The sequence below is a fragment of the Rasamsonia byssochlamydoides genome (genome assembly GCF_041956645.1).
Source record: "Rasamsonia byssochlamydoides strain NRRL 3658 unplaced genomic scaffold VTN77scaffold_9, whole genome shotgun sequence".
NCBI lineage: Eukaryota > Fungi > Ascomycota > Eurotiomycetes > Eurotiales > Trichocomaceae > Rasamsonia > Rasamsonia byssochlamydoides.
This window is the reverse complement of record NW_027192392.1, coordinates 28,550-40,377: the sequence shown is the minus strand read 5'-3', so window position 1 is coordinate 40,377 and position 11,828 is coordinate 28,550. Positions and strand designations below refer to the sequence as shown.

Here is an 11,828-nt window from a genome sequence, read left to right as displayed (position 1 = left end):
GATGATCTATTTATTTTTATTTTTCTTTTTTTATTTCCTGCTTTTTTTCTCAGCTCATATCTTTGAAATCATCATCATCATCATCATCATCCCGAATCATAATGGTGGTATTATTACTAATGTCTTATTTTACTGGTACTGTACATAATAGAATATAATGAATGATATCGCTGATATAGCTCGTTATTTTTGTCCCTGCTTGCTTCCATCATTTTAACTTATCTATTTTTGCAGCCAGTGTTACCAGCCCTGGCATGTGTTTTTGGGTATCATAGTTTTGGGTATCAGACTGTCCGAGTCCACTGAAGAAGGTCAGACTAAATACAGTCAAAACTAAAGAAATATATGCAAGAAGCTGACAGATCACGACAGGCATTCCCCAAAAAAGACAAAATTTACAGATCTCAGGACTCCGCAACCATGCGATCATATCAAAAAAAAAAGTACAGCAGAAGATGTCGATGTGACAGGACCATCGCCAGTCCGATCTCAATCAAGCCAAGTAGAGTGAATCTACCAGCGGAGGGATGTCAGGTGGTATTCTTCGTAAGCTGTTATCATCATCACGGTCTTCACGGTCTTCATCGAGTTGTCCGCTCGCAGCGAGGCTCTCCAAAGAACCGGCTTCTTTGACGCCCCAGGAGGATGGACTGTCATCCGCAAAACTCAATGAATTCGTCAAGGTGGCAGGTGAGTCGAGCCCGAACACACTGCTCGACCGCTGCAGCAAAGCCGGGAAGAGGTAAGACTGAGACCCGCGGATTCTCGATAGGATGTTGAGGATACCCCAGAGCAGATCCTTGGGATCGGCAATCGATGCTGTCAAGCGTTGTGTGGCTGTAGACCGCAGAGAGCGCGTCACGTCGGCGATAGAAGTACCCACGTCGTAAAGCTTTTGCTCCTGTGCCAACAAAGAAGAAAAATTAGGATGAGCGAGACACGACTCCGACGGATGAAGACTCACCATTCCAATCCCATGGGCGTCAATGGCACTCTGAGACACAGAGCCAAGGACATCCATGACCGCTTTTCCCACCAAGACGGGCAAATGGAAGGGCAGGAGAGTGTCAGTACTTGTCGGGTGCGGCGAGCCACTCATCGAAAGTTTCCACATCATCGCCTGAAGCCATTGCTGTGTGACAAGGATATCGACTTGCTGTATCTCCAGCACTCCTTCCAGAGAAATCGGCTTGCATACCTGATTCCGTATTGACCCGGTGGGAGGGACTCCAGAAATCGAGTCATCGCAACCGACAGAAACCCAATCGTATAGATCGGGGGTAAGCTTTTCGAAGATATTGATGAGATTGAGGAATCCGTATTCCAAGATTGGATCTTCCGAGTAAAGGACCTTGGGCTTGTGTATGGAGCTCCGCAGCATGACAGGCTTGGCTTGTTGGAGCGCATACGCTCTGCAACGGGGTTTCAGAATAGTGTTCTATGGGTGAGCCATCCAATTCCTGATGCACGTACCTCTCGGTGACGAACAACAGCCAAAATACTCTTCTTCTTTCCTCTGCTTCCGTCGGGTTGAAATTCGAATACGTCGATTCTCGGTGGAGACCTAGCGTATGGGCCATGGCGGTGCTTTGGCTGAGATAGAACCATGCCTGATCTTGTTTGTCAAGATTGCCATACGCGGCGAATAGGAAAAATGACGTCAACAAGGTCTCGATGTCAATGTTCTCCGATATATCACACTCCTTTCTGGCACTAACAGCTTCCGCCAATAATTCTTCCCCGGACATCGCAGAGCGTCCGTCAGACAACCCATGTCCCAAGGAGGCGTCCGTCATTGCAGCAGCGCCATCTAATTTGAGCTGCACATGGGTTGCAGCACACAGGGCTGCCATGAAAGCATACCGCTGCGGGGTTAGCTTCTCCGGCTCACGGCTGTCGTTGAGGACTTGATCGGGCCGTATGACTGGCATGATGGGATACAGATATTTCAGATAAACGTTCACGTGGGCCAGCAGCACAAGCGAGGACAGTCGTCTTCGTGGGAAGACTCTATAGCTTGATAGTTCATATTGGGAGTGTGAGTCTATCGAATCAGGCGAGGAGTACGACTCATATGTTGGATTCCACGAGAAGCCTGTCCGACAACCATCTATAAAACGGTGGCGGGTGTAAGAAGGTGCAAGACAACAAGTTCAGGGACTGTGGCACAAGACCTACCAGGGAACTGATGCTTGTTGCCCTGACATGCATGGTTACCACTTTGAGGAGCCTGGTACTGGGCAGAAAGCGGATGAAGCGGTGCCAGGGGATACAGAGTGCGGAACTTGGGACCCTTGCGCTGGAGGACATCACTGTAGGAACAAGAGAGAAGCAATCTCTGGCACTTGTCACACGGATAGGCCCGATTGCATTTGATCTTGCGCCGGCGACAGTTATCGCAGGCCTGCTTCAGGACCTTCCTGTGTGTCGATGCCTCCATCGAATCCATAACGATTCTGAGAAAGACGGGGGCAGCGGAGATAGGTACGATGCGTGAGAGATAAGCGACATCTTATCATCCATGTGTGGAGAAGACGGTTGATTTATCTCAAACCATCAAGGTGTAAATTGGTAGCCTGATGGTGGCATTCATCATGGAAACTGGGGAAGGTGGGAGGGCGGGGAAGCTGCACCCTTTCGGTGTTTCGGTGTGCAACAGACCCTGTCAACTCTGCTGAGTTTCAACTCTCCCCCGCTAGGTCGTCGTGCCAATTAACTTCATACTTGAAGCCTCCTCCACACCTCGAAAACGTGGATCCGAGCGGGAGATCGATGCTATCGATCGTGCCTGTCTTCGTGGATTCTATACCTAATTAGGTGATCTTCAGGGGCACCTGAGGCATTCCAGGTCATCCTCTTTCTGATTCTTCATCTACTGGATTACTCCATATTGCAAGGGAAATAAAGTTTGTCTTTTCTAACTCGTCTCATCAAAGCAGCAGTTGACGACAGCCTCGTTGCTCTTTCAGAATATATAGGAGCCGTGAGACGTCATCGTTGTTGTTCGGAGTCATAGCGCACCCTGTCGTATAGCCTCCATAAAATTGGCCTGGAGGTTCACGATCGACCAAGAAAATGCCCCTGCATAAACCGATCACGCTAACAACCGGAGTACTATCATTTTATCAAGGGAAACCGTTCCATTCAACGATCAGGGATGTAACTGCCGATCCAGTTTATCGCTCGATTCGTGACGTGCGATTCAATCCAATCGCAACAATTGGCGTCAAACTGGGGTGCATACATCGAATGAGGGTTGCGCCCTGACCATCCCGAAACTACCAAGCATGACTACTCCGCATACCCAGATATGCGCGTTGCTGGACTGCGATATGACTCGTAGTGATGCATATGCATCTGGTGGTCAGCGGCGCACTGTTGCTGCCTAACGCGTGCCCAAAACTTGATTGAATATAACTTCCAGCAGTATGAGCGATTTTCTCGCAGCATGTGCTCGCGATGCCGAGGGACCGCTAGAAAACAAAGCCCGGAAGAGATGCCTTATGTAGTTGTGGGCAGCGCTGGATTCCGATAACTCAAAACCAACTACATCGAATCCAGTAAGGACTCCGTCCTTTTTAATTAATGACATGTGAAGCACTAAAACTGTTACCTCTGGGCACCATGCCAAGCATGTTAAGCAATATATACTGTTGACGGAGTCGTCAGCAATTGCTACCTCGAATTGAAATGGCGACGCGTCCTTTTGCGCCCTCCAAGGCAGATTGCACGACTGCCTAGGTATGCAGGCACAGTGCGGACCTGTCTAGGGAAAATAAACAATATGCATGCTGACGTCGAACTCAGCTCGAAGAAAGAAGATCGCATGTTTTGCTACTCCGGCTGATGTGAGGCTATGTCTGTGCCGGATCGTTTATTACGACTTCAGATTCCTCATCTCCCTTTGTGAGGATAGCAGCAACCTAGATGGAATAACCTCCATTTGCCGATTGTTTACATAGTATTGCTGCAACTGGAACTGACGGAACAGGACACCACTATCACCAGTCTGAGGATCTGCGCACCTTTTATAAGCGTCAGGTCGACAAGTTGGAGGACAATGACGAGTCCTGGCTTATGAGGGGACTTAAACCGTCTTGAGTACAACAGCAGCAGGTTGCGGTTTATAAAGCATGACGGATGCGGGGTTGCGTGCACGGTGCTCATCAATGATCGGAGTTCCAGTTCCCTGCGTTACGCGCTTTCTATTTTCTTCTTTCTGCTTCTTTGACCCCTTCTATCTTCTCCCATCTCTGTGGGATCTGGTGGGCTATTTCTAGTCTATAACGGATTCCGTGGTTGCATGTCCTGGAGAGGTTTAAGTCGATTATTGTACACGCGGGGTCTTACCGAACCCCGGGAAGCCTCTCCGCACCCGCTGGGAAATGTAACGAAATGTCAGAGCGGGGATCGACAAGGGTCGGACAATTATCGGGGTTCTGACCAATCAGCACAGGCAGAATGGGCCAAAGCTCCAACTTCCCCAAAGCTTCAGGAAGGTACGGGAAAGCTGGAAGAGGTCATTGCACTCGGACCGGTCTTCGCTCCTGTTCTTTCAGGCTCTGCTCAGGTGTATACCGGGAAAATATTAATATTAGAATACTCCGTACAGGTGAAAGACCTGCCTTCTTCAGTGCACGATCGGCGGAGGAACTCCGGTTCGCGCCTTACATAATACGTCCTTAGCCAGTCACGGGAGTTGGCAACAATCAACTTGGGGAGCTCTATCATCGGGCGTTCGAGTGTAAGGAATACTGAAACTCCAGAAAACATTGAAGCTTAGATTTTAAATCCGAGTCAGCCAGCCTAGGCAAGTACAACAATCTATCCATTCATCTATCAGTAGTGGATGGAGATCAGGTGAGAGACGGATTTGTCTTGTTTGCACTTTGCAGTGGGGACCCCGCAAACCACAGCTTCCTATCTGGTGTAGCTTCGGGGATATTTGTGGAGCTCCCTGTCCGCTGGGATGGAGCTCCAGTGACACAGTCTGCACGCCTGCGTTGTACAGCAGCCCTGCCACGGCAAAAAGGAATTCTGCATCTCTCTTGTCATGGTCGCGGTATAAAGAAGCCTCGGATTCCTGGTGGTGTCGTGGTCGTGGCAGCTCATCGCCAAGCTACGAACGCGCCTGGACAATATGGCAGGCTCTGTCGCCCTTGTTGCCAGCGCCTGGCTTGCGCAGGCGTTTGGTGCTCTTGCAGGACCGGTCAGCACTACGACTACCACAGCATCATCTGCTCAATTCACCGTCCCTGCCGCTGCAGATATTGGGGCCAACTTGCTTGCCAATATTGACGATCCCAATGCCGTCAATGCCCAGGACGTCTGTCCCGGCTACATGGCATCGAACGTGCGGAATACGGAGTATGGATTCGTTGCGACCCTGACGCTCGCTGGGAAACCATGCAATGTGTACGGAACGGATGTGGAGTCGCTGAACCTGACCGTCGAGCACCAATCTGCGGATCGCTTGAACATCAACATCATCCCTACTCACGTCGATTCCTCAAATGAATCGTGGTATTTGCTTCCGGACAGTCTGGTGCCCAAACCAGGAGTCGATAAGGGGGCCCTAGTCCCAGAGAGTGATCTCGTCTTCAGTTGGTCGAATGAGCCCTCTTTCAATTTCAAGGTCATCCGAAAAGCCACCGGTGACATCCTCTTCAATACGGAGGGTTCCGTCCTGGTGTTTGAAAATCAGTTTCTCGAGTTTGTAAGCTCTCTGCCGGAGAACTACAATCTCTACGGTCTGGGAGAGCGCATCCATGGCCTGCGACTGGGAAACAACTTTACTGCTACGACGTACGCCGCTGACAATGCAGACCCGATTGACCAGTAAGTATCTGTCTTAGAAATGTCTTGCTATAAGAGGTCTGTGCAACTGACATTCGAACTCAGGAACATCTACGGAACCCATCCCTTTTATCTGGACACCCGGTACTACGAGGTCGATGCAGAGCATGGGACGTACACCTTGGTCACCGACAACCAGACCGATTTCTCTAAAGAATATCTGTCACTCTCTCATGGAGTTTTCCTGAGAAACGCCCACGGACAGGAGGTGCTGCTGCGTCCTCAGAGCATCACCTGGCGAACAATCGGTGGCAGTATTGATCTTTATTTCTACGCGGGTCCTTCTCAGGCCGATGTCACCAGAAGCTATCAGACCAGTACCGTTGGCCTCCCAGCAATGCAGCAGTACTTTACTCTTGGCTATCATCAATGCCGCTGGGGATATAGGAACTGGTCGGAGCTGGCAGATGTAGTGGCCAATTTCGAGCGATTTGAGATCCCTTTGGAAAATATCTGGTAAGCTGGATACGCTATTTTGAAAGAGTGATCTGACCTTGTCTATCTCCAGGTCGGATATTGACTACATGAACGACTACCGCGATTTTGAGAACGATCCGGTTCGGTTCTCTTACAGCGAAGGAGCTAAATTCCTGGACCAGCTCCACCAGAGTGGCCGTCACTATATTCCAATTGTGGACGCCGCAATCTATGACCCCAATCCCAACAATGACTCTGACGCGTAAGTTTCCAGTCTTCGTAGGAAGACATAGCGAAACTGACATCTCTTGATTAGCTATGCGACATATGATCGAGGCACTCAAGACAATATCTGGTTGAAGAACCCCGACGGCAGCGTGTATATCGGAGCCGTCTGGCCTGGCTACACTGTGTTCACCGATTGGCATCATCCAAAAGCCATCGACTGGTGGACAAACGAGCTGGTTCAGTGGCACGAAAAGGTGGCTTTTGACGGAATCTGGCTTGATATGAACGAGGTCTCCTCCTTCTGTGTTGGCAGCTGTGGTACAGGGAATCTCAGCTTGAATCCCGTTCACCCGAATTTCGCTCTTCCTGGGGAACCCGGAGCTATCATCTACGACTACCCTGAGGATTTCAACGTGACGAATGCCACGGCGGCTGCATCTGCATCTGCCGCGTCATCGAGCCAAGCTGCCGCTGCGTCTTCGACAGCAGCTCCGTCCACGACAACCCCCTACCTGGTGACCACACCCACCCCCGGAGTGCGGAATGTCAACTACCCTCCGTACGTGATTAATCACGTTCAGACGGGTCACGATCTCTCCGTTCACGCTGTGTCGCCCAACGCGACCCACGTCGATGGTGTCCAGGAATACGACGTGCACAATCTCTGGGGCTATCAGGAAACAAACGCGACATATCATGCTCTGTTGACTATCTTCCCCGGGAAGAGACCTTTCATCATTTCTCGTTCTACGTTCGCTGGTAGCGGGAAATGGGCTGGACACTGGGGTGGAGACAATGCCTCGAGGTGGGCGTATATGTTCTTCTCGATTCCACAAGCGCTGTCATTCTCGCTCTTCGGCATTCCCATGTTTGGCGTTGACACTTGCGGTTTTAACGGCAACTCGGACGAAGAATTGTGCAACCGCTGGATGCAGCTCTCAGCGTTCTTCCCCTTCTACCGCAACCACAATGTCCTGTCGGCCAACCCGCAAGAACCCTACGTTTGGGCTTCTGTTATCGAGGCGTCGAAGTCTGCGATGAAGATCCGCTACGCCCTGCTTCCTTACATCTACACGTTGTTCTACCTCGCTCACACTACCGGGTCCACTGTCATGCGTGCGTTGGCATGGGAGTTCCCCAACGACCCCTCGCTCGCCGCCGTGGATCGGCAGTTCCTCTTGGGTCCGTCGCTGATGGTCGTTCCTGTCCTCGAACCTCAGGTAGACACCGTTCAGGGTGTCTTTCCGGGAGTAGCCCAGGGCGAAGTCTGGTACGATTGGTACAACCAAACCGTGTTTGACGCGAAGCCAGGCGTGAACACGACGATTTACGCACCGTTGGGCCACATTCCGGTTTTCGTCCGTGGCGGCAGTGTGCTTCCTATGCAGCAGCCGGCGCAAGTGACCCGGGACGTGCGGAACAGTCCTTGGTCACTGCTGGTCGCCCTGGGCAATGACGGCACGGCCTCAGGACAGCTGTACGTGGACGACGGAGAGAGCATCAATCCCCCAGCGACCCTGAACGTGGACTTCGTGGTATCGAATTCCAGCCTCTTCGCCACTGGCCGTGGTGCGTTCAAGGACACTAACCCTCTGGCCAACGTCACGGTGCTCGGAGTCCCAGCGGGCCCGTCGTCGGTGACCTTGAATGACCAGGCCATCCCCACGGAGTCCGTGACGTACAATTCGACCTCCAAGGTCCTTGTGGTCAATGGACTGCAGAGTCTTACCAAAGACGGAGCCTGGAGCAATGACTGGGTTCTGAAATGGTGAGAAAAAGAAAAAAAACTCCTTGCTACCTGTGATATGTGATGGACGAATCTCTGATATTTATTTATTTACTTATGATTTATGATCATGATTCTACTCTACTACTATATATTATTATATTTGCTATATATTTCCGTCGAGGTATATCCCTACCGATAGCTATGACCGAAAAGAGAAACGACCCTGGAGAATTTTATTTATTTCTTTTCTGGCTGAAAATATACTACGTCTTTTGTCTACACGAAGTAGTAGAACCAAAATAGGGGGAGGATATCTCCATTCATTGTCGGGGTTATATGAGTCGATATATTGATGGAAATGAAAATGAATCGCTTCATCATCAGACTTTTCGTTTTTGCTTGTTTGCTTGCCAGATTCAGGAATATACATGTATGTATATACAAATTAGGTAGGAAACTGTCGGTCAGTTATCGCCATCCCTTGGTCTTTCTGGGTTAGATGGGTTAAATGGCGAAGCTTTGTCGTCATGCTGCTCATTGCCAACTGTCGTCGATAATCGCGGTCGTCTGGCCACAGTTCGCCGGAACCGTGTACGACCGGTTCGGGTCGTCCTCCCAGACGATGGTGCCGTCCGTCTGTTGGACGAAGAACTTGTACTCGAAGCTGGTGCCGGCCGGCAGGTTCACGGTGACGTACCAAAGCGGGTTGCTGCTGGTGTAGTCAACCGCGCTGAGGGCGATGGCGCTGCTCGTGTCCCAGTTGCCAAGAGCGGGGATCGATCCGGACAGGTACACAGTCTCCCCGTAGGTGGTGGTGACGATCTCATCGAAGGTCACGGCCACCGTGGTAGGAGTGGTGCATGGGGCGGCGCCGGTAGTAGTGCCTGAGCCTGAGCTTGGCCAAGCGGTGTTGGTGGCCGTGCTGTATGGTCCGGTAGCAGAGGTGGCGGAACAGACTGCAGGGACACTGCTCGCGGAGCTTTCACCCCAGGACGCCGGAACCACGGACTGCCTGCGGGCAGCAGCGGTAAGGAGCGAGACGTAAGACCAAGTCAGGGCAGATGCAGAGAGCGGAGACCCATCCGAACGGGCGAATTGTTCGGTAAGAGACCCGTCGCTAGGGGTGTATTTCTCCTATAGAATATAGTGAGTCTTTCAACTGGGCAACTAGTTACGAACTAAGGCAACGGGTAACTTACCACAACGCTCAGATATCCATCAGCATACGTCTGGACGGCCGAGATGATGTCGCTGAAAGTCGAGGTGCCAGAAGCATAGGTGCCCACCGCGGCAGAAGGATAGATGTCCTGGAAAAAGGGCAAGCTAACATCCGTGACAGTGATCGAGCCAATTTTGTTCCACTGGTAGATGGCATCGTAGAGCTGCTCTGCGGCTGCTGCTGTGGCGAGGTACCAAGGGTTCCCACCCTGGTATACATCCTCAGGGTAGCGGCCCACAGCCACGGCGGTCCCTTCAGGAATGCCGGAGTTGATCGGATAGATGCTCCGGAAGGAGTCTGTGACGACCTTGTGGTTTGCCAGGGCACGAGCCGAACACGGCTGGAAGGTCGAGTCGTCACAGCCTCCGTCGGGATCAAAGGTGTGGATGCTGCCCAGAATCGAATTCACATCCTTGCCGGAGCGACTGCTGCCAAAGTTGGCCAGGACGTACGATCCTGTCCAGTATGACTGCAGGAAACATAAGACCTGAGGCGCCTGGGAGACGCAGTTGGAGCACGTGTGGCCCAGCTTCGTTGCCAGTGTGTTACCTTCTACCAGGGCACGGTGTTGCACGGCCGTCGTAAAGAATGAAGAGCCATCTATTTCTTCCCAGAGGTCTGTCAAAAAATAAAATTAGCCCATCGCTGCTTTGAATATGTCTAATGGTTGCCTACCGAAGGTGGTCGAGTTCCAGTATTGGGTGATGTATGACAGGTCGTTCTGAACAATAGGCCAGATGATCTCATCGGCTGTCGAAGACTCCCCGTTGTCCTGAGAAAGAGAAATCTACTTAGTACAGGAGTGGCAAACCGTTGGATAGCAGGGAGCAGAGAACTTACAATGAGATAGTTCGCATACGCAATCAGGGCTGTTGCTCTCAATGCCGGTCCGTCTCTCTGCGGACGACCCCAGGCGCCCGTAAAGGCAGTCTCGTTCACGTTAAACTTGGGCTCTCCCAGGCCACCGGTGGAGAGACCCCCGGATGGATTGGAGACAGTCTGCAGGTACGCCTGCGCGCTGATGTATTCCTGGATGGTCTCTTGAAGGCCCGTGTTGCCCGCTATGAAGGCGTCAACGAGGTATTTCGCTGTGAGAGCTGCGTCGCGTGTCCAAGAGTAGAAATCTTCAAAACATGTCAGAGCGCTGGCTGATTTTAACTTCTAGAAATTGAACCTACAATCAGGGTCGCTTTTGCTCGGACTCGCGACCACGATCCCGGGGCTTGCACCTGCCACATCTGCGCCGTTGGCTCCGATGTTGTTCAGCACGCCTTGAAGCGCAATTGGGGTTTCGGTTGCTAGAAATGAATCCAAGGAACCCGTGGCTCGCGCTGCAACGCGCGCGGGGGGCACTCGCGCAAACGCTGCAGGCGTCAGGCCCAGGACGCAGAGAGCGCCGGTGACGAGGGACGCCATGGTCAGGAGAACAGAAACAAATGGCAGTTCAGAATGTGCAGGCGCTGGAAGAGAATGGCCTCAGAGCTCTGTCATTATTCCGCCCCAGGGTCCCTACTATATATACGTCTAAGCCACTACAGATACGTCAAAAAGCAAAGGGCATCAACCGGCCAGGGGACGGAAGCTTGGCGAGCTTGTTTGCATATGATCACCCGAGGAGTTACATGGTCTAGAATCTAGTTTGTTTTTGCCGGCTTAATTGTGATTTTATTGATGAGAGCAGACATGGGGCTCCACTAATACTCCGTAGTCAGGAACAGCCACCTTCCAAGGTTAATCTAGTGCCTCCGGGATGTGGAGTAGCGTCGCATTAACTCTGACAAGATGTCATGCGGGGAGATGGCGTTTATTCCTGTCATTTCCGTCCATCCATTCAGGTGTCTCCCTTCTTTATTAAGTCTACAGATATTGCCGAGGTCATTACTATTACTGCCCAATTTAATTCTACCAATTATTTGTCCTATGACGCGTTTTTCCACTAATAATAGGCCAAATTCAAAAACAATGCAACCAACCATACTAAAGACAAATGCTGACGCACTAGTCTTAATATAGTATGGTAAGCCGAGCACCTGGTACGGGTACCTTACCCTTTATTATACACGTGAGGCCCCATAACTTCCAAGGTTCTAAGGCCTGCTAAGCCTATAAAGCCCCTGTAATGTTTATGCGTCTGGCAGGCTTCCAAGAGGTTCTACGACAAGGTCTTACAGGGGCTTCTATAACCTATATAGACTGACCTATATTTGATTTTCATTCATAGTATCTTTCTCTGAATTGGCTATGTGGTCAAGTGGAAACACGAAACGCTACCCAACCTAGGTAAACACAACTTTGTCAGTAATGTTCTAGACCAGATGCCGATGAGGGGGAGGAGGTATGGGCATCGTCCCTTTATCTCTCGGAATTCATCTCTGGGAT

At 51.1% G+C, this 11,828-nt stretch overlaps 3 protein-coding genes across 3 annotated transcripts; 1 reads left to right on the top strand and 2 right to left on the bottom strand.

Moving 5' to 3' along the window:
* Window positions 1–493: 493 nt before the first annotated feature.
* VTN77DRAFT_9449 (uncharacterized protein) lies at window positions 494–2,449 on the bottom strand (the record flags this gene model as incomplete). Its single annotated transcript, XM_069426058.1, has 4 exons — window positions 494–901; window positions 965–1,412; window positions 1,474–2,110; window positions 2,179–2,449. The coding sequence occupies 4 exons, from the start codon at window positions 2,447–2,449 to the stop codon at window positions 494–496; spliced, it is 1,764 nt and encodes a 587-aa protein (XP_069280572.1).
* A 2,691-nt stretch (window positions 2,450–5,140) lies between these two features.
* On the top strand, window positions 5,141–8,273 carry VTN77DRAFT_9448 (uncharacterized protein; the record flags this gene model as incomplete). The annotated part of the gene is made up of 4 exons (XM_069426057.1): window positions 5,141–5,838; window positions 5,902–6,312; window positions 6,365–6,535; window positions 6,590–8,273. 4 exons carry the CDS (start codon window positions 5,141–5,143, stop codon window positions 8,271–8,273), a joined length of 2,964 nt encoding a protein of 987 aa, XP_069280571.1.
* Window positions 8,274–8,764: 491 nt separating this feature from the next.
* On the bottom strand, window positions 8,765–10,865 carry VTN77DRAFT_9447 (uncharacterized protein; the record flags this gene model as incomplete). The annotated part of the gene is made up of 5 exons (XM_069426056.1): window positions 8,765–9,364; window positions 9,430–10,067; window positions 10,125–10,221; window positions 10,290–10,573; window positions 10,628–10,865. The coding sequence occupies 5 exons, from the start codon at window positions 10,863–10,865 to the stop codon at window positions 8,765–8,767; spliced, it is 1,857 nt and encodes a 618-aa protein (XP_069280570.1).
* Between the last annotated feature and the right edge of the window lie 963 nt (window positions 10,866–11,828).